The sequence below is a fragment of the Macadamia integrifolia genome, chromosome 5 (genome assembly GCF_013358625.1).
Source record: "Macadamia integrifolia cultivar HAES 741 chromosome 5, SCU_Mint_v3, whole genome shotgun sequence".
Classification (NCBI taxonomy): domain Eukaryota; kingdom Viridiplantae; phylum Streptophyta; class Magnoliopsida; order Proteales; family Proteaceae; genus Macadamia; species Macadamia integrifolia.
In genome coordinates this window covers 33,885,134-33,904,217 of record NC_056561.1, presented here as the reverse complement: position 1 = coordinate 33,904,217, position 19,084 = coordinate 33,885,134, and the positions used below count along the sequence as shown (strand labels likewise).

Here is a 19,084-nt window from a genome sequence, read left to right as displayed (position 1 = left end):
AAGCTTATAATAATGTGAGTCGGTGGTACATAATCTTGAATTTCTTCAGGCTCCTCATTCCACCAATTTTCACCAAACTCCTTAAAATTCTTGTCTGCAATTTCTTCCTCCCGAATGAAGTTGTGAAGTGCACAGCAAGCAATGACGATGCATGTTTGGGTGTTCAGTGGAAAACATTGCATTTTGCTCAGAATTGGGAAGCGTTTCTTCAAAGAACCAAAACTGCGCTCTATGACATTCCTAACAGAAGAGTGTCTATTATTAAATAGCTCTACTGTTGTCCTTGGACGTCTATTCCTATAATCATTTAGATGGTATCTTTGTCCTTTTAACGGCGTCAAGAATCCAGTAGTAGATGGATAATCAGAATCAACCACATAATATTTACCTAGCACGTAAAGTGAAAAGTAATGAATCAACACAATATGTAAAATAGAGCATAATCAACTGGTGAGGTTAAGATTTAGAATGTACCAGGTGGAGGATGAGGAAATTCAAATTTAGGGTTATTCAATGCCTCATTGAATACTCGACAATCATTTGCAGAACCCTCCTAACCAGCGTACACAAAAGTGAATTTCATGTCAAGGTCACATGCACACATAACATTCCAGGTCATATCTCCTTTCCTTCCTCTGTACGGTATTTGTTTGGGTAGAGGTATAGAAGCACTAACATGAGTGCCATCAATCGCGCCAATGCAGTCTTAGTACCAATACATGGATATTCATCAAATCAAACCACGTATAACCACAAAACAACATAATCATTGTTTTAATTATAAACAACATACCTTGAAGAAAGGATAGAGCTTTGGTTTTTCAAGAATCTGTTTAGGGCAACGACTGAAGTTTGGAGGTTTGATATTCTCTTGTCCCAGTAGTATGAAAGCACGTAACACTTTCTTAAAGTGTTCACCTATAGTGTTAAGAGAACGCTGAAAGTGTTCTGTTATGTCTCTATACCTATCATTGTGACCAACGATAGATATAAACATTGCCAACTGCTCATCCACTCTTAAATATCGACTATCTTCCAACCAACCACGTTGTCGCATTAATGCTTCAAGGTTGAGGAAGACATGGCGTTCCATTTTATACTGTTCATAGCATCTGTCTATATGTCTGTTTAGAACCTCACTCACTCGCTCTGGTCCTGTCAATTTACTATCTCGTATGGGCTCTCTAGTGTATAATGAATCATATGCTTTCATCAACAACATCATACACATCATGATTTCTGCATCAGTGTCATCCCTTTCCATTTGTTCAATGTGTTCCCTAGATGCGATCATTCTTTGATCCATTCCTATAATATAAAATTAGAAATATGCAAACACATCAAACCATAATTTTGAACAAATATCCAAGACACCTTAAAAAAATGAAGGAAAACATAGTAAACCATCAAAGTTAAAAGTAGTGTCAAGGTACAATGATCAAATATTCAGGACATCAAATACTACAGTTATAAAAAAAGTCAAGACACAGTCATCCATAACATCTTAAAAAGTGAAGGAAAACATAGCAAACCATCAAAGTTAAAAGTAGGGTCAAGGCACAATCCAAGTAGAGTTATCAATCTATCTAATTAAAAGAACTTTTCAAGAAGCAAACTACTGAAGGGTACGAAGGAGTATTGACTTCCGATGAGGAGGGCAGGAAATTAATGCTTCTCTCCATTGCGGGTCAGCCATTAACTTCTGAAGTGTTTTCTCGTATAGTGCTTCATCTAACTCATATCCTGACTCAAGCACCTCCATGGCCCTAGTAATCCTGTACATCTGTTCCGCATTTTGTGTTGAAGTAGTGGACATGCTCGCATCTCGTTCTACCTTTGATTTACTCATATCTTGAATTGCCTTGAATGCTATTGACCAATCATTAGACTTGCTCCTCCTCCTTTTCGCATTTGGAGTCCTATCATGCCTATGCTTAGTAGCTGGCCTTTTTTCCACTGCTTCAGTTTGAGTGTCACCTAATGGAATAACTTCATCAGCGAAACTTGACTCATCATAAGACTCAATCATATTCCTAGCATCATCGACTCCCAAAGTTTCCAACACGGTTGTTTGAGTCCCACTTCCTTCACCGTATGCATGTGTATCACCAAATACCATACATAGTTCTGGCCATTGTGGTAGTCTGTGCTTCTTAAATAGTGCCCAAGTAGGGTTATCCTAATAAATAAAAAATACACATAATAAAATACTTGAATTGATATATCCTGGCATTTCAAAATACTCAAATTAAATACAAATTGAGCATACCTTAATATGAGATTCCCAGATGGATTCATCATCAACAGTACAAGTTCTTGAAGCAGTATCCCAACCAAAACCAGTTGTCTCCAATAGCTTCTTAAACTGACTATAATCCTGCCTCAGTTTGTTCACTTTGTTCTTCAACTGTACAATGGCATAGTTGACCCCAGTTTTTTCTTTGAAGTTATTGGCAATGTTGTTCCAACCAGCTTTATTAAAAGTCGAAGTAGTCCTATTTCCTTTCTTAACTTCCTCTACCATCAGAACAATAAGGGTGTCTACATTTGCTTGGCTCCATTTTGCAGTCTCATTAACTGCTTGTTTTGAAGTTGACATTTTCTCACTATTTTACCAAAAAAAAAAAAAGAACATGAATTTAAAATCCAAATTGAAAACACTGATTTTCACCAAGGCACCCTAACCCTTAATCTATGATAGGTTCTAGAAGGTATAAGGATACAATGAAGCCCCATGAGAACAATTGAAGGTGTCAACCCTCTATCTTTCATTGGTGTCAGAAGGGATTCACAGACTGCATCCAAAATTACATAAACAAAGGTTGCAAAATACAAAAAATATTCATTGTCAAGGGATAAAGAGTTACAGACAATGCAATGGATTTACACTACAATAAGGAGAGAGGTTTCTCTTGTGTCTTATTTGACTCTTTTATTCTTCTCCTAAATATGAAATATGAAACGGCAGCTATTCATCAGATAAAATAGTAATAAACCTGACATGGATGTGAGCTCGAAAAGCTGATCATCCACATCGTCAATGTAGGATGCAGAGATGAGCTCATGCTTAATAAGATTGGAGTGTTCACTGCCCAAAATAAACAAAATCTATGGTGCCACATAAAAAAACCCTTTTACCATAACCCACTGACTCCACATCATAAAATTACTTGGGATGCAGGGATGGCTTCATGCATAATAAGAGAGAAATACAAACACCTATACACGAAAAAATAGACACAATGGATTCCTTCCCCAAAAATAAAAAAGAATAACTAAATAAAATCTACTTTCAACAAAACTAACCCGCCTGGAATTTAATTATTATACTACGGGCATTTGATCAACCATCAGGAATCAATCATATTGAGCATGAACCAACTTCTGTTGTTACAAAAAAAAAAAACAATTTCTGTAGCGCACAAGGAGAGGGAAAGAGGGTGTTTCTCTGTTTCTAACCTATTTCTGCAGGTGCCTGCTTGGAGTGTCCGCCACTGGTCGAGGAGTTTAGGACTTCAGGGATTGTTGTGCCGTGAAACTTGCTGTTGCTTTGGACCTAGCGCCGATCGCTGAATCGCCGCTGTGAGATAAAAAATTGTGGGTGGAGAGATAGATTTTCAGTCAGGGAGGTCAGGGATGGGTTTCGGGCGAAGGAGAATGAAGAGATGAGGGAGGGAGAGGGAAGTGACTGGTTTAGGTTGCCATTTGTTTCGTTTCCAGTTAGGGAGGTTAGGGATGGGTTTCGGGCGAAGGAGAATGAAGAGATGAGGGAGGAAGAGGGAAGTGACTGGTTAGGCGAAGGAGGAAGGAGGATGAAGAGATGGGTTTCTGTATGCTTCTCTCTTCTGGTATTCCAAGAAAGATAATGAATTAGGGTTCGGTCTACCATTTTCTTATGTTTTGAGTGCAAATTTCGATTTTACCCTTTCGTACTTAAGTGGGAGCCTTCATTCTACGCCTTTTGATCATAATAGATTCTGAGTGTGAGAAGCTTGGTTTTCATGCTTAAAAAAATGGATTCTAAAACTTAAAAAGTGCCGGTTCATTACAAAAAAAACAAGAAATTGAACCGGACTTACCATACAACTTTTACTCTATTTCTGTTCCAAAAAAATAAAAAAACAACAGAATTGATTTTTTAGAATGTTACAGTACAGAGCCTTTAGTAGCGTGATCTCAAGCTTTGAGGATGCCAATTTTATTAGAGGTATCCAGGCCCATAATCAGGGTCCACCTGTCACCCACCTCCTCTTCGCATATGATTGCTTGCTATTCTCAAAATTGAGGTTGGAGGAAGTTTGCTCTCTGAAGCAATGTTTGGAGTTGTATTGTAAGGCATGTGGCCAGACGGTCAATTTAAAAAAATCATCTCTCTCCTTTAGCCCAAATGTGCCACGGCAGTTTCGCCATTGGTTTTCCCGTATCCTAAAGATTCCATGTGGCATGGGTCCCAGCAAATGCCTAGGTTTACCAACTATCTTTGGTGTGTCTAAGGCGGATTTATTCCATGATCTTCTTGGTAAAGCAAAGAAAAAATTTAGTGGATGGAAGCAGCATCTGTTATCTGATGCAGGCAAGGAAGTTCTGTGGAAATCAGTAGCTTTCTCTCTCTCTCTCTAACTATGCAGCATCTCACTTTAAACTTCCTGTTTCTCATCATTCTCAATTAAGGAGAGTGGCCTCAGAGTTTTTTTGGGGTGATAGCTCTGAAAACGGGAAGATCCATTGGGTATCATGGCTTAGGTTGTGCCAGTCTAAGGAGAAAGAAGGGTTGGGTTTTTATGACCCATCTCTTCACAACAAGGCTTTGCTTTCAAAGGTGGCTTGGAAGATTTGGAGTGAGCCGGAATCACCATGGGTAAGATTCATCAAATCTATTTACTTTCCCCATTGTGATTTTTTAGATGCAACTATGGGTGCAAGGCCGTCCTGGGCACGAAGAAGTATAATGGAAGGTAGGAAGGTGCTCAAGGCTGGCTTACTTTGGAAGGTTGGAACTGGTGAACGGATCAACTTTTGGTATGATAACTGGTTACCTAGCTTACCCAATTTCTAGTTGCAATACCCCCCAATTGAAGACTGCCCTTTTCAGATGGCTTGCGACTTTATGGATCAGGAGAACCACTACTGGAATAGAAGTCTCATTGATCAGTTTGTCCATCCGGCTGACCGTGATGCAATTTATCAAATTCAATTAAGTCTTTTTCCTACTGAGGATTAGCAAGTGTGGGGTGCAGAGCATAATGGTCGCTATTTAGTTAAAACTGCCTACCATCTTTTAAGTAACCAATGGTTTGCAAAGGAGAGGCTTCAACCTTTAGCATCATCTTCTCATCGGTGGTCGACGGTTCCGTCAAAGGTTTGGAAATTGATTTGGAATTGTTACACACTTCCAAAGATTAAGAATTTCTTATGGAGATCTTTCGTTGATGGATTAGCTACTGGCTCTGCACTTATTCAACGCCAAGTCTCAATTGATGGTAAGTGTCCTAGGTGTGGTTGTGATTATGAAACCGGTGAATACATCTTACTTACCTGTGAATTTGCAAGAGCAGTTTGGTTCGGTTCTAGCCTCTCTTTTACCGTACCAACAGCTATAGGTGTTGTAGTTTATAAATGGATTACTAGCTGGTCTTCTTTCTCTATTTTTGATAAGCGGACAGTTAAGGAGTTGGTTTCACGATGCTCCTTCATTGGTTGGTTTCTTTGGTGTGCATGTAACGACCTAGTCTTTGGACGGAAGGTGTGGACACATATGGAGGTGATTGAGGCAGCACAAAAAGCTTGCAATGAATTCCTTTAAGCAAAGTTTTCACTGGTTAACCCTTCCAGAGCAGGCTCTTCACCCACACCACCACCCGCTTGGACCCCTCCTTCATCTGGTTTTTACAAAATGAATTGTGATGCATCCTACAATCAAGTCAATAACCGTGGAGGGTTGGGGTTTATATTGCTGGATAGCGTGGGCCGAACTCGGTTTGCGGTTTCAAACCCCTGTAATAAACCCCTGTAATATTGCTTCAGTGTTGATTGGTGAGGCATTGACAATAAGAGAAGGCTTGTTGGCGGCTTTTGCATATGATGCCTCTCATCTTGTGGTAGAAAGTGACAACAGAGAGGTCATTTCATGCCTACAGGATTTCTCAAAATTGTCGGCATCAATGGTTCAGCTAGTCAAAGATAATATTAAACATATTGCCTCTTATTTTGATGTTTGTCAAATTTCATGTATTCCAAGGGTTGCAAATGATTCTGCAGATTCCATAGCAAGGAGGGCCCAGTCCATTGCGGATAGGACTATGTGGCCTAATTCCGGTCCTTGTTTCTTTGTACCAATGGTGCAGGTCTCAAGTGTGTAATCTGCTTTCCCTTTATATCCTAAAAAAAAAAAAAAAAATACATTTTATAATAATTATTAAAAAGTCTTAGATGTTAAGTAGAGCGGAATTTGATAGTCATATGAAGTGGTGAAGTTCATTGTTCTAAAATCTTAAAATTGAATTCTTTTGCTTTTTAATTCTCCCTTTGCAACCAAACAGACCCTTAAGTTATTTCTGACAAAATAACGCCAAAAACCCGGCCGGACGCCCGGTTCATAAAAAACGTCAATCACAGTCACCACTGACCAACGACTGCGGTTCTGAAGTTCTCTCCATCTCTCTGTTTCTTCTTTTCCTTTTCTGTCAATTTTTCATCCTCCCACTCGGAGAGAGGGAGAGAGAGAGAGAGAGAGAGAGGAAGAAATTGGAGAGAATCATCTCACAGATTTCAATCGACCTGGGTGTGGGAGTGTGGAAAGTGTTGATTTTTATTGTCTGGGTTTGGCAGTGTGAAAAGTGTTGTTTATTGTCGTTTTCTCTTCTCCTTCTTCGTTTCTTTGCCTCCTTTCAGGCGTAGAAATGGAGGAAGGCAAGAAGGGTGAGAAACCATTGGATATTGACTTTAATGCCCTTTTAAAAAACGATGATGCACCGGCAGACCTGGAGGTGGTGCCTGTCGGGCAGTCCTCTCAAGACGACGACTTGGCAGCGCTTTCAGATCATAGCCTCGATGAAAAAATTCTCAGATTACAACGAACCGTCAACGATATGTCCTCCAGATTGCCCGATAATGGTGTGAAACTTCGTGCCTGTCTCCAGCGACTGGAAGAGGAGAGGAAACGCAGGGGCCTCCTCCGATTGAAGAAGGTCTTCTTACTCTACAACGATCTATGCTTTTATATGTTGCTTTATGTGTCACTGTTATGTTTGTTCCATGCATTTATGTGATGATGGGGTTTCACTTGCTATTGTTATTTCTCTCCCCCCTCCCCCGGCGGTTTTCCTCAATCCCCCTTCTCTGATTACACATATTGATACGTGGTCGATACCCAGAACACCCCCTCCCCACGCGAACAAGAAAGAAAAAGAAAAGGTGGGTTTAATTTCAGAATTTATGATTACTGAAATATGCCGATCTCTTTACTGCAAATGGCTGTTCTTTTGCTGTGGGTAGCCATGGTGTGATTCTCGAATCCATCTCCCATTTTTGTAAGTCTGTAATACTTTATGGCTTGTCCTGAAGAGTTCATTATTACTGTAACCCTATGTATACAACAACAAATCAGCTTTGTCCCAACTAAATTGGGTTGGCTACATGGATCCTTTCAGTCCAATCAGCTCTATTTGACGTCATACTTGATAGTTGATACAAGATCTAAGCTATGCATTTCCAATCTCCCCACTTCTCTTAAGGTCATTTTAGGTTTATCCTTGGCTCTGTTAGATCATTCAATCTGAATCAAATCACTCATCTGTACTGAAGCTTCCAAAGGCCTTTGTTGAACATAGCCATGTAACCTTAACCGAATTTCTCGTAGTTTATCATGTATCGGAGCTACTTCCAAAACTAGCTCTAATACATTCCTTACTTTATCCTTCATAGTTTTACCATTCATCCATCTCGATATCTTAATTTTTGCTACACTGAGTTTTTATCTGCATAACACTTCTTAACTGCACATCATTTCGCCCCATACATCATAGATGGTCATATGATTGTCCTATAGAATTTTCCTTTAAGCATTAAAGGACTACGTTGGTCACACAGTACTCTGGACGCACCTCTCCACTTCATGAACCCCACTTTAATTCTCTATATCACCTTCTTTATTTATGGTTAACCCTAGATATCTAAAATAATCACTTTGTAGCATCTCTCTCTCCTCAATTCTCACCATTTCGTCATCTGCCTTAGTATAAGTTGTGTAACTAAAGTTATACACCATGTATTCCGTCTTTGTTCTACTTATATCTTAAAATCTCTTGATTCCATTGTTGATCTCCATAACTCTAACTTAGCGTTAATCCTTGCTTTTGTCTCATCCACCAACACAATATCACCAACAAAAAACATACACCACAGAACTTCATCTTGAATGTTACTGGTTAAATAATCAATTATAAGCGCAAACTATAACGCCCCAAATTCGGGTAGGGTAAAGGACAACACCCACCCAAGCATCGACCCTTAAGGTCACATATATTCATATAACAAACTAACAAATTCCCAGATCACACATAAACATAGCGGAAGCATTATATTACAGACCATTTACATACACTGGTGGCTACTGGATGCTACACTTTTATTTCTCTTCTTTGTGGAGGTGACTACCTGCTACTAGCCTTCCTTGGGAAGATCCTTTGATGCTGCTTTGCTAGTTGCTACTATGATATTTTGTGAATTGCGGTCGGTGTTATCTATCGCTCATGATGATGGTTCTACATGATGGTTTTTATCTGCTGATGTTGCTGATGATTGGTGTACTTGAGCTGATATTGCTACTGGCTTTATGATGGTTGATTGGAGTTTTCTCTCTGTGTTCATTGGAGTCTACAACTTCAATACTGGTGTTGCATTTGATTTTATATTCTTGTTGGTCCAAGCTGGAGCTTTTCTTTTAATACATGTTTATACTTCAGCTTGAGGGCGAGTGTTAAGATATGTCACGATAAGGGGATTGTCCCCATCGTGGACAGTTTCCTTTTCTTTATTTTGCTTTAGATTCTTTCCTAGTTTAGTTGGATTTCTATTCTTAGTTAGACTAGAGTTATTTAAGTTGACTTCTATCTTGTGTTTACTTGTACAACAAGGACTTTCCATCATTGCCGATTGTAAATCTTTTCTATTACAATAATATATATACGGTAGAGAGGGGAGACTGTGACTTTTGACATTGCAGTACCTTGCAGTCTCACTCTCTCTTGTAATTACTGGTTACAGATCTTGGGTTTCTAACTGACAGGTTCAGAAACTTAAATCACAACAGATAAACATTCCTTTTTCAAATTTAAATACAGTATCTTACAGACTGCAGAATTCAGTTGGATGACAAATCTGGCTATGGTCTGTAGCTGAACAGGTAATCCTTTTAAAGACCAAAATTTTGGTTTAGCTCATTAACCAGCCACTTGACATTGATCTTCCAAGCATCTAAAGAAAGCATAAGGAACAGAAAACTCTCCTGAGGGGATCCATAGATGCATTCTTACTTTATGGCCTGAATTTCTTGGAAGGAGACGGAGCTAAAGAACTTTTCACTACAAACCTGAGGTCCTAAAGATTTTCCAAGATGCTGCTGATCTTGACTTAAAACAGTTCGATCAGCCCAAGGAAATGTTGGTGTAATTCCCACATGAATTCATAGATGGCTTTTGCCCCCCCCCCCCCATCTTCTTTGTGACAATAATTGACAAAAATGATGTCTTGATAAGCTGGTTAACCGATATTAACTTGCTACTGTTGCTGTCTGCACTAAAACAACTTTTGGAGGCTTTGGATGTCAAAAAAGTATGATCCACTAGAAACTACCTATTGCCTAGATCCAAGAAATTGCAGGTAGACATATTTTATGTAGAGGATCCTTTTTGCCTCCAAAGGTTTTATTTTTGAAAAGGATATGTGGATGAATAAGTCAAAAACCAGTCTGGTTTTAAAGTTTCAATCATTCATGGATTTGCCAGCCATTTAATTGCTTCACCTGATTCTATTGCCTTTATGCTCTAATGTCGTGATTTAAATTATTTGTACCCAATTTGGCTCTTTTTATGCGTTACGTATGTCAATATTAGATGATCACCTCACCCTTCATCTCCATATTTGTTGTTCAGGATGATGATGACTGCAAGAAAGCCACACAATCCCAAAGCTCAAGTTTCTCAGGTGAGAATTGCTTGACCTCATAATGTAAATTTTTGTTTTTATGAGCTATTTTTTTGTTTAGTTGTTTTTAATAGCACATTGAGATCCTTTAATAAAAAGGGTGTACCCAGTGCACAATGCTCCCGCACTGCGGGGTCTGGGAGGGTCATAATTTATGCAGCCTTACTCCTGCTTTGCAGAGAGGCTGTTTCCCAACTCCAACTAGCGACTAGTAGGTCGCAATAGAACAACCTTACCGTTGCGCCTTGGTCCGTCCTCTCTTGAGATCCTTCAATATTAGGTGTGATTCATTTGGGTTTTGTATCATTTTTAAACCAGATATCCTGCTTGAATTTGAGCCATGTACTTATAAAATTAAACTTAGATATTAAGAAGTGTATTTAAATATGCTTTCAACTCTTGTTTATTTATATGCTGAATTTCAGTCTCGTGCTAGTTGTTGTTGTAAACATCTCAAGTATATCAGTCCTTACATATATGACTTTGTAGTCTTTATTGTCTGCTGAACCCAAGGGGATTACCATACTGATATAACATGTGTATTACTTTGTTTTATTTTTTGAAGTTTTGTATATCCATGGGGTTGGATTTTTCACTAATCTCAGAAATCTATCCTCAAGAATATTATTATACTTGTTTTTCATCTTGTCTAATCTTTGAGGGAACTTAATTGCAATCTTTAGGTTTTTGGTTTGGCAATTTTGTGAACTTTTGATACTTGAAGGTTTTGCAGGTGCATGCAATGGTTCCAGTTCAGTTTCTAAATCCCATTCACAATCAACATTTTCTGAATGTTTTAGTGGACTAATGGAAAGTAAGGTAGGGATTTTTTTTTTGGGTTTTATGCACACACTTATAGTGTAACTGAGCAACTGAATTGTTGATTGTGAAAAGCAGGCATCTAGAGTGTCTTCAAGAGATTTACCTTGTAGGTCTGTTGTTGGTAACTCTCTTGGTAAAGATAGACAGCAACTCCCAAATGGTGGTGATCAAAAGGTTACTGCTACCCGTTCTCTTAACCATCAGGGGGAAAACTTGTCTGGTCGCTTCTCTAAGAAGTATGCATTTCTAAATCAACTATATTTTGATCTTTCAATATTACATTGTTACATGATTTACTGATATGATTGCAAATTATCTTCCAACTGTCTTTTGTTTCACTGCTGCTGTTACTGCACTGGAAGTGTTATGATTGTTTTAATTTTGTTTTTAATCTACCTTGTTCATTTATAATTTTATGATGATTGTGCCATTGGGCTCGTCTGTCTGTGGGGATGGTGGTGATGTGTGGCTAAAATAATGGTTAACGGTTTACCTCTATCTGTCTCCTCTCTAATTTTCTGTTAACAATAGTTTTAACTTGCAAGTTTCTTATAACTTGTTTTGACACTTACTTTGCAGCATGGACATATGTGGCTGTTGTTGCATCTGATAAAGCCTGTTTTAACCAATGTTTAGAAAAACAGGATGTTCACTGAAATGCTTGGGGCCAGTTGGTGCTTCTACTGCAACTGATTGGTATGGACAGCCTGGATTGTAGCCAAAAAAAAAAAAAAAAAAAAGCGGAAAATATGCTAAATAGGAAAACTTTATTTTAGTCTTTTGATTCTTTTAAAGATGGTAAAATCTAAAAAGAAAAAGAACCAACACATTTTATCTATATATAAATTAGGTAGTGTGGTTGTGGCCTTAACATTAGAATCAATCGACTTCAACATCAATTTTTTCAGATCAGTGTTTAGGATGAAAATGTTCTCCCCTCTCTCCCCCCCCCCCCCAAAAAAAAAAAAAAAAAACAAAAAAAAAGGAAGAGTAAATGAAACCACGTTCATATCATTTTTTTTTTTAAATTTTTATTTATTTATTTATTTTATTGATGATTGAGAACTTTTGTTCAAAAATGAGATTTGTGAGAATATCCTAAACTTGGAAACCAGCACCTAGAAGAGAAGAGAGAGAGAGAGAGGAGGAGGAGGAGGAGGAAGAAGGGGAGCTACAGCCACAATATGGAATTGTTGAAGTGCCTAAACTGTGGTCTAGCTCCCTGTAACCTGAGAAATATACTTTTAGTTTGAAAATCTACTGAGAATCAAGAGTCTAAATACAACCCAAGTCTAATAACAGTAAAAAGTAAATACCTAAAGACCAAATTACAACTCAACACTTCCACATTATCCCACAGTACCACAAGATACAGTTTAACACTCCCCCTCAAGCTGGGGTATATATACCACAAGAACAATCACCGAGAAACGCAGGCCTGAATAATGCTCTAGTCAGCATATCGCCAAGTTGATAAGCTGAGTTGACAATGGAGTAGAAATTAGCTTATGTAGAACTGCATTCCTCACAAAATGACAATTGATCTCAATAATCTTAGTCCTCTAATGGAAAACTAGATAATTAGCAATATAGATCGCATCTTGTTTACCACAGTACACAGTCATAGATTTAGCAATTGAGAACTCCAATTCTTGAATGAGAGTTTTCAGTCACATCATTTCAGCTGCTGCATATGCCATAACTCTATATTCAGCCTTAGGACTCGACTGAGCCACCGTAGTTTTCTTCTTACTCCTCTAGGAAACAAGATTTCTGCTAACAAATGTACAATATCTAGTAGTAGATTTACTATCACCTTGAGCACCAGCCCAATCAGCATTAGAGTAACCCCATAATATCAGCATGATATTGATGCCGATAAACAAGACCTTTCTTGGGAGCACCTATGAGGTACTTCAAAATACGACAGGCAACCTCATAGTGTAGTTGTTTAGGAGTTTCTGTGATTACACTTACATCAAATGAAATATTCGGTCGAGTAATGGTTTGATAAATAAGTCTTCCAACAAGTCTGTATGATATTTTTCCGAAGTCTTTGCCATCAAATGACTCAAGCTTCAGATGAGGATTCATAGGATGATAGGAGTATGCTCAGGCTTAGAGCCTAACATACTATTCTCAAATAGAAGATCAATCACATAATTCCTTTGAGATAAATTGACTCCCTTTGTACTGAGAACAACTTCAATACCCAAGAAATATCTGAGCATGCTCACATATTTCATCTGAAAATGTTGATGCAAATATGCCTTGACATCCTCAATCCTAGAATAATCATTACTAGTGTTGATTTATACATTCACACTGCCCTCTCCTAAAATTTCAAGCTTTTAGGTGGAGCAGTGGTGAGCATGGTATTAGAGCAGAGAGATCGAGTGTTTGACTCTTGAGAAGTGCATCAGAAGAGTTTTCCCGATATTTCTTCTCCCTCGGTGCCGTGCGAAGGAAATGCGTCACGAGATTCATGTGCAATGACCACGAAATCTTGGCCCTGCACGTGCGGGGGAGTTTTTTTTATCCATCGAAGCTGCCTTTCCCTAACAATTTGAGCTTTTAGGTGAAATGGTAGTGAATAACTAGACGAATGAATACTGAATTTGTCAGGAGGGATTGTTTTAGCCAGTAAATAGCCTTGTAAAGTTGATGATGGAGAACCTTAAGGAAGAAAGGGGAAATCAGAGTAGAGAGGGGGAAAGAGGGGAATCCCACACTTTACTAGTGCACAAACTCAACATCTTCATTCAATAATCAAAATCACTCTTCTTTGTCCATCGGTTACAGTCAATATATAGGAAAGTAAAGACATAGAATTAGAAGCTTAATTGAAATGGAAACTAGCGTAAAGTAGGGAACAACCAATAAAAAGGAAACCAAAGCAAAGGAAATAAATCCTACTCCTACGTTCAACTCTGGAAGGTATAAATCATGAAATAAAATACTAAGTCATTGCTAATTTTATTTCCAACCCTTGTTGGACCAAAACCCTAGGCTAGACCGGTTCTTCTTGGCTTTTGGCTTCCAAAGCCGGTCATGCTGGTCCAACCAGGTAAGGGTAGATCTGCATCAACTCTCCTCCTCTGAAAAGAACTAAACTTTATCAAGTTAGGAAAAGGACCGAGGAGACTGTTTGAAGGAATACGCTGAATGAGGAACGATCCCACCATCTTCTTGAGCTTAGTTTTAGGGAGATCTTTGGCAGGATGAAACTTCATAGTCTTGTTGGCATGCTTGAAAGCATAGGTATTGGCATAGCCACAATGCTGTACTTTCTTGTCAAACAACCAAGGTCGACCAAGAAGGATATGGCACACCTTCAGAGGGAGGATGTTACATTGGATTGCATCCTTAAATCCACCAATAGAATATGTGACCAAATACTTATCTGTGATTTTGAGATTAATGTTGTTCACCCAAGCAACCTTGTAGGGATTTGGATGTGGCTCTGTCTTCAATCCCAGCTTACAAACAACGTCTTCAGAGACAACATTAATGCAACTACCTCCATCAATGACCAAGGTTAACAATTGGTCATTGCACTTCACACGAGTCTGAAAAATACTACTGCGGTGCCAATCTTCATTGTTAGTGGCTTTCTAAGTGGTTAACACATGATGAATAACATAAAAAGGATGTTGGTCTTCATCACTGAGAGTGTCATTAACTTCACCTGGTGCACGCTCTTCTCTTAAATCAAGTGTGCTAGAATCAAGTTGCTCTTCGGGAATATATGGTATAGGAGAATCCTTATCAATAAAAGCAACCAAGCGGCTGGGACATTGAGCACTGATATGTCTAAATCCATTGCATGAGTAGCACCAAATTGTAAATTTTATTGCATCAGAAGGTTTATCTAAACCACGCCGAGGGGGTGAGTATGGATGAGTAGGCCGTGAAGATGATATTTCAGAAACATGTCGAGGTGGAGAATATGGCCGACTAGGTCGTGAAGAGGCCATGGATGTAGCACTAGCCTATGGTTTGCTAGATGACATTTCTTGGGTAGGAGGTTGGTGTAGAATGGAAATAGTACCTCGAGGAAAAGTATCTGCAAAATTTCTCCGATTGTATGGGCATTTTAGACTTTGCTTAACTTGATACACTACTTGCACGCATGGTTTTAAGAATCGGTGCGTATCGTGCCGTATCGGTAGGTATCGGCACGATACATACCGATACGTATCATGAAAATTTTAAAACCCTTATGTATCGATACGTATCCTACGATACGCACCGATACGCACCGATACACCACCAATACGCATCGATACTCACAGATACGTACCGATACTCTATGAAAAATTCAAAATTGAAGTGAAATGTACGTTTCGGTATGTATCGGTACGTATTGGTATGTATCGATACGTATCGGTGCGTATCGGTATGTATCGATCGATACACACCGATATGTACCGATATGGTCATAAAATGGCCAAAATGGGTAATTTTTTAGAAAAAACTTAATTTTTTGAGGTGTTTTAGTTCCAAAGTTGCTGCCAACCATTTTTCTCTCTAACTAAAGTGGAAATCAAGGTTGGGAACAAGGATTTTACATTTATGGGACAATTACAAACCTTGGATTCTTAGTGCGATACTCTCAATTTACTGTTTATGCATAATACATGTTATATATAACTTTTTTTAACTATTTTTTTATGCAAATGTATATAAAAAAGTGTTTCCTATCCATTTATGTGCGTATCTTTAGCATATCTTAGCGTATCTCCAATACGATACGATACCCTCCGATACGTATCTTAATTTTGGTCGACCGATACGATGACCGATACCGATACTTTAATCCTTGCTTGCACGGCATCTTCCATAGTAGGCAGTCGACTAGATGTAAGGGCAGCATTAAATTGAGGGTGCAAACCATTGCGAAATTGTGCCAGTAATACTTCATCCCACTCAAAATCAGAACGAGTAGCCAAATAATTAAACCTCGCAACATATTCTTTAACGGTCAAATTCTCCTCTTTCAACTGTGCAAACCTGAGATGCATGCGTTGCTTGTAATCTGAAGGCAAGAATCTCCGGTTCATGACTTTATGCATTTCAGCCCAAGTTGTCACTAAACCAATGCCTCAAGTTCGGTTTTGTTGTTGTTGCTTGACCCACCAGACTCGGGCTATGCCTTTCAATTTTGCCTCTGCAAATAGGATCTTTCAGGCCTCAGTCAACCCATACTATGTGAATTGTGAAGAATGCCTCTAAGCTGTGAATCCAGTTAAGGTACAATTCTGGATTGTTATCTCCATAAAAATCAAGAACATCCAATTTTGCTGCTCGTTCCTCTCCATCATCATATCGACCAGTTCCATATGGTGGTGGGGTGGTGTATGAAGTAGTGGTGGTGGCAGTGGTAGTGACGGATCGTGTTGGAAGAATCCCCAGACTGGATGGGACTCTTTCCCTATCTGCAGCCACCAATCGATCAACAGAAATTTGTTTAGATTCCATCATTGTCTTAAGAGAGGTGAAAATGGTAGTAAGAGCTTCAAAAGTTTGTATCAGTTTCTCCCTTATAGGAGTTCAGCTGTTGAACAACTTCACTATTGGTTACCATGGTGGAGATAAGCAAAGGATACTCACGGGTAATGGTGGAACAGTAAATATATGAAGTTTATGATAAGGATGGCAAACTTGTATTTAAAGTGAAATCCTTTAAGTGAGTGGCAGGGTTGTAATTATAAGGATTATCGAATTGAATCACAAGGTAAACACAACGCATGTAGTAAAGGGTAGAGTGGTAAAACAAGAATAAATAGGGACAAAAGAAAATAAAGTATAAAGTGAGGGGCAAAGTGGGGAAATAAAAGATTAAAGAAAGAAAAGGGAAGAGAAAGGTGTCGGGGGTGGGGTTTGGGTTACCGACAGAAGAAGAAGAAGACCATTCTTTTTACGATGGAACCAGCAGCAGGTATATCTCGACTCTCTAGGTTTCCGTCTTCTCATCTTCTTCTGTCTCTTTTTCTTTCTTCTTTTGATTTTGTTTGATGCGTGCTAACGCTAGGCCAAGTCAACCTGAGGCTCAAGATCATAGCCATCAAGAGCATAGCCACATTCGCCCAGCTCGTGGCGATGCATCGGAAAATCCGTTACTAGTTGCCTTGTTTTACTTGAAATGCCCTTGATGAAGGAACTCACGGATTTTCTTTTTAAAGGACCTTAGCAGGGATGATTCCGCCTTCTCTTCTTCGACTTCCTTTTTTTTTTTTGTTTTCCACTCGCCAGAACCCTAAAACAAGGAAGGGGAGGGATTGATGAAGTTGGTGAAGGGAAAGAGGAGGCGGTGAGATAGAGGGTCGATCTTGTGAAGAATCGACCTTTTTTTTTTTTTCTTTCTCTGTTCTCAGTTTCTGTAGAACCGAAACAAAGAAAGGGGAAAGGGAAGAGCAAGATGGAAGGTAGAAGGCGAATGGGGATTTTCGGCTCTGATACCAAATTAATGGAGAACCTTAGGGAAAGGGGAAATCAGAGTAGAGGGGGAAAGAGGGGAATCTCATACTTCACTAGTGCACAAACTCAACATCTTCATTCAATAATCAAAATCATTCTCCTTTGTCCATCGGTTACAGTCAATATATAGGAAAGTAAAGGCATAGAATTAAAAGCTTAACTGAAATGGAAACTAACCTAAACTAGGGAACAACCAATAAAAAAGAAACCAAAGCAAAGGAAATAAATCCTACTCCTACGTTCAACTCTGGAAGGTAAAAAGCATGAAATAAAATACTAAGTAACTACTAATTTTATTTCCAACCCTTGTTGGACCAAAACCCTGGGCTGGACCGGTTCTTCTTGACTCTTGGCTTCCAAAGCCGGTTATGTTGGTCCAACCTGGTAAGGGCAGCCGTATCTGCATCAGCTGATAAACCTTGGGTGTACTCTCTCCTTGAGCAATGTGCCTAGAAGGTTGCTCTATATAAACCTCCTTGATATCATCATAAAGAAAAACATTCTTGATATCAAGTTGAAATTTGAAACAGAGGCCAGTTAATAACATTCAAGGACGACAAAATTAAGACGAGCTACTGGAGAGAAGGTCTCAAAATAATCGACACTGTATGTCTGAGTATATCCTTTGGCAACCAAGTGAGCTTTTTGTCTCTTAACAGAACCATATGGTAGATACTTGACAATGTACAACCAATGACACCACACGAGTTCCTTACTTGAGGGTCATTCAATAAGAGACCATGTCTTACGATCTAACGAGGCATCCATCTCTACACTGAAGCATTATTTCAACCAAAGTGTAACAGTGCGTCCTAGTGCTTAGTGGGCACAAACACAATAGATAAAATAAAGATAAAGAAAAAGTACGAAGGAAGGGTGGAAGGTGAGAAACTGAAACAAATTGAGAATTAGGATAGGAAACATTATATTTTTGAGGACAAGTTCTATTACCTTTACAAAGAGCAACTGACAAGTTAATGGAGGTAGGATCCCTAGGCAAAGGTTCTGATGAAGTAGAGGGAATGGTTGGAGGATCTGCTGGAACTGTTGAAGTTGACTTGAATGATGCTTGGATACCAGCAATTGCTTAGGAGAAGAAGTAGTAGTAGTGGTGGTGGAGCCAATAAGAGGGTTCAGTACAAGAATAAGTGGAGGATCAAGGGGATCATATCCAACTTATGATTCTCAAGTTCTCAATAAAAAATTATGTTGTTGTTTAGAAAAAGATGACATTTACATTACCAAAATATTGATACGTAATGGGATCATAACACTAGGGGTGTCAATTGGATGGTTCGGTTTGGTTTCGGTCTAGGAATGAGGGAGACCAAAACTAATCCGTTAAGGAACTTCGGTTTTCGGTCGGTTTCGGTTTGGGTCCGGTTTGGTTTCGATTTATTTCGGTTTTTCAATATCGGGTTAATACCGGTTTAGATCGGTTTATTATTGGGTTTGAACCATAATGAATCTTACATTCATAACTTATAATGACAAGATTTGACGAAAAAAACAATTTAAATTTATGATTAAATCGTGGTTTATCGTTGTAAGGGAAAGATAACTAATATTGAAACCAATG

The 19,084-nt window shown here is 38.8% G+C and overlaps 3 protein-coding genes across 6 annotated transcripts in view; 1 reads left to right on the top strand and 2 right to left on the bottom strand.

Annotated features, from left to right (window-relative positions):
- Positions 1-406: 406 nt before the first annotated feature.
- Positions 407-1,111, bottom strand: LOC122078556. The gene is made up of 2 exons (XM_042644586.1): positions 794-1,111; positions 407-706 (listed from the first exon to the last, which is right to left on the bottom strand). Exons 1-2 carry the CDS (start codon positions 1,091-1,093, stop codon positions 554-556), a joined length of 453 nt encoding a protein of 150 aa, XP_042500520.1. The 5' UTR covers positions 1,094-1,111; the 3' UTR covers positions 407-553.
- Positions 1,112-1,615: 504 nt separating this feature from the next.
- On the bottom strand, positions 1,616-3,182 carry LOC122078030 (uncharacterized protein At2g29880-like). The gene is made up of 2 exons (XM_042643906.1): positions 2,270-3,182; positions 1,616-2,179 (listed from the first exon to the last, which is right to left on the bottom strand). Exons 1-2 carry the CDS (start codon positions 2,597-2,599, stop codon positions 1,616-1,618), a joined length of 894 nt encoding a protein of 297 aa, XP_042499840.1. The 5' UTR covers positions 2,600-3,182.
- Positions 3,183-6,608: 3,426 nt separating this feature from the next.
- LOC122079159 (ubiquitin-like-specific protease 1D) overlaps positions 6,609-19,084 on the top strand; it is a 47,418-nt gene continuing 34,942 nt past the window's right edge. The window contains exons 1-4 of one of the 4 annotated variants that reach the window (XM_042645419.1): positions 6,609-7,187; positions 10,152-10,203; positions 10,928-11,022; positions 11,101-11,261. In XM_042645419.1, coding sequence (XP_042501353.1) covers positions 6,900-7,187; positions 10,152-10,203; positions 10,928-11,022; positions 11,101-11,261 — 596 coding nt within the window. In that variant the 5' untranslated portion in view covers positions 6,609-6,899. The remainder of the gene's footprint in view (positions 7,188-10,151; positions 10,204-10,927; positions 11,023-11,100; positions 11,262-19,084) is intronic. The other 3 variants (XM_042645418.1, XM_042645416.1, XM_042645417.1) reach the window with 3 other exon arrangements.